The 2,886-nt window shown below is 32.9% G+C and overlaps 1 protein-coding gene across 1 annotated transcript in view; it reads left to right on the forward strand.

Annotated features, from left to right (window-relative positions):
- LOC107756879 (collagen triple helix repeat-containing protein 1-like) overlaps positions 1-2,886 on the forward strand; it is a 6,095-nt gene that overhangs the window by 2,097 nt on the left and 1,112 nt on the right. The window contains exons 2-3 of the mRNA XM_016574198.1: positions 656-874; positions 1,997-2,213. Of these exons, the coding sequence (XP_016429684.1) occupies positions 656-874; positions 1,997-2,213 (436 nt within the window). The remainder of the gene's footprint in view (positions 1-655; positions 875-1,996; positions 2,214-2,886) is intronic.

A 2,886-nucleotide genomic window follows, 5' to 3' on the forward strand; every position in this document is an offset into this window, starting at 1 on the left:
AGAAGTTTAAACTGATATGGCTTTAAAACGCATGATTTCAGTGCGAGATACATGATTATCAAAACCAAACCGATGTTTTTTGAGATCTGAGATACTAGCTGTAATGGCACTGTCCTATTCTGGAAAAGGGGGCGGGGAGCAGCAGCTCATTTGCATTTAAAGAGACATGCACGAAAACAGCATGCTTCAAAATGATATAATAAATGATCTGTGGGGTATTTTGAGCTGAAACTTCACAGACATGTTTAAGTTTCCCATACTGTCAAAGAATGCCGTATCCGCGTTTAAGCCGTTTATCTGAGACTCTGTGAACAACTGATAATGAATCACAGTAATAAAGAACCGTGTGTTACAGTCTGAATGGACAGATGATTCAGTCTCCATCCAACCAGGTTTAATGCAGGCAGTGTCCCAGTATAGGCTACTTCTCCATGCCCATTAGCAACATTGTGCAAAAATATTAAGTATTAGCCATAGCATGGTATTTTCATCAGTAACCAGAGACCACACCATAAGAGCTCATTCCAGATGCATTACGCTGACTAGTGTTAGATGAGATTGTTAATACCTCTTACAGGCACTTCAAGCTACAAAATATGCTGTTTAATATCAAGCCAAAAATATCAAGCTCCTGTTGAATCCTGTATGTTTTCAGTATTCCAGCTGCCTCCAGGGTCCAGCAGGCACCCCGGGAAGGGACGGAAATCCAGGAGTGAACGGAATTCCAGGTACTCCCGGTCTACCAGGCCGGGATGGTGCAAAAGGAGAGAAGGGTGAATGTGTGACGGAGAGGTTTGAAGAGCCGTGGAAACCCAACTACAAGCAATGTGCCTGGAACTCTCTCAACTACGGCATTGACCTGGGCAAAATTACAGTAAGAGGCCACAATGATGATTACTGATTTATTCAAAGCATATATGTCCAAAAGACCAATGCATTCTTATTTTAGTATTATTTGTATACTTAATATTTGGTATTAGATTTAATTTTTATATTTTTTTTGTTTTCCTTTTAGGACAATTTTGTTGTGTGCTTTTATCATTTTTATTATTATAATTTTTTTTATAGCTGTAATTAATTTTTTTTATTTAAGTTGTAGTTTTAGAGTAATTCTAGTACTATGACTTAAACTTATTTTGTTTAGTTGCCAAAGCAACATTTCTAGTTTTTAAAGTTTAGTAAGTTCAAATTTTACGTTTTTTTTTTTAATGTAATGTTTATTTATTTATTTTATTTTGTTTTATTTCAGCTTTATTTCAATTGCAGAAAACAACTTTTAGTTTTAGTCAACAATAAAAACACTGGTACACTGTAAAAAATATTTTTGGAAGTTGTAAACAAAACAAAGATTATTGGAGTATGTTTTACAAGAAAATACTATTTCACAGTCTTTCTATTTCAAAATGTCATGTTTATTCAATGTGTAATTTGCTGTGTCTTCATAATTATTTGTGAAATGTACTAGCAGTTTTCTGTTTTGTTTTTTTTACCATGGTACTTTTTTTTTTGTCAAAAATGTTAGTATTTACATGTTTTTTTTATTAAAATTGATCAAATTAAAATGGTTAAAAATTCGAATTTTCAATATTGAAAATAATTTGAAATTAGTAAATAATTGTAATGATTTATTATTCATAATAATAATAATAAATAATCATGTCAAATTTTTACATGGAAAGATTTTCTCAACTCTATAGAGTATTTTCTTTGCCAAAATTGTAAGTGTATTTTCTATAAAATGGTTTTAGTAATTATCATAATGTATGGAAAAGTCATAAAAGGTGTGGAAACCCCTTGGTAATCGTTCAGTACAATGGTAAAAAACCAAAAAAAAATACTATATGGTAAAAAATACTATACTTATACAGTCACTATATTCAGTACTTCCACAGTATTTTTTTTCTGCATATATGTTTGGTTTATGTGCTTGTTTCAAGCAGGTGTGTAATAAAGCAGGCGTCAGACTCATCAGCTCTTCCTGTGTTCCTGTCCTCAGGAGTGTACGTTCACTAAGCAGCGTGCAGACAGCGTTCTCCGTGTGCTGTTCAGCGGCTCACTCAGACTGAAGTGTAAGACAGCTTGTTGCCAGCGCTGGTACTTCACTTTTAATGGGGCAGAATGCGCCGCTCCGCTGCCTATAGAGTCCATCATTTACCTGGACCAGGGAAGTCCAGAATTCAACTCCACCATCAACATACACAGAACCACGTCAGGTAAGGGCCAAGAAACCGCTTGCTTGGACAGTGACATCTGAACTGTAAACCTGAGAAGAGGTGTGAGACTGCCAAAAACATCTCCTTACAATGTGCCACAGCACACGTCAGTCCTGTAATGGCACTTCGTGAAATTCCAGTTTAAAAATGGAGATTTTTTAAATACATGTTTGCAAGATCTGTAACATTCTATCAGAAAAATGTGTTTTAGTGTTAATAATTTTGCATAAATGAATGTTGGAAAGACAAGTTGGAAAAGGAGGCATTTACTTGCTGAGTTCTGCTGAAAGAACAATTGTCATTTTGAGAGAATTTTGAGTAATGCATTATTTGAAGTAAGATGGAAATGATTCAAATCTTAGCAACTCGGCTGATGTTTAATCTGGGACAAAAAAAATTAATTAGTCATTTGTTTGTCTTTTTAATAATTGATTGTGTTGACAAAAGACAATAAAAGTTAGTATATTTTCATTATTTAGCATTATTTTCATGAACATTACATCATACATACATTTCATCAATTGTTTTGGTAATGTGAAAAAAGAAAAAAAGTATTTTTATTAAGAGTACTTTTTTTACAATTGTCAGGACACATCACACAGCAATGAAAATTATTATATAATATATTTTATAATTATAAAAAAAAAAATATATATATGTTAATATTTATATT

The sequence above is a fragment of the Sinocyclocheilus rhinocerous genome, unplaced genomic scaffold (assembly GCF_001515625.1).
Source record: "Sinocyclocheilus rhinocerous isolate Xijiao unplaced genomic scaffold, SAMN03320098_v1.1 scaffold1735, whole genome shotgun sequence".
Lineage (NCBI taxonomy): Eukaryota > Metazoa > Chordata > Actinopteri > Cypriniformes > Cyprinidae > Sinocyclocheilus > Sinocyclocheilus rhinocerous.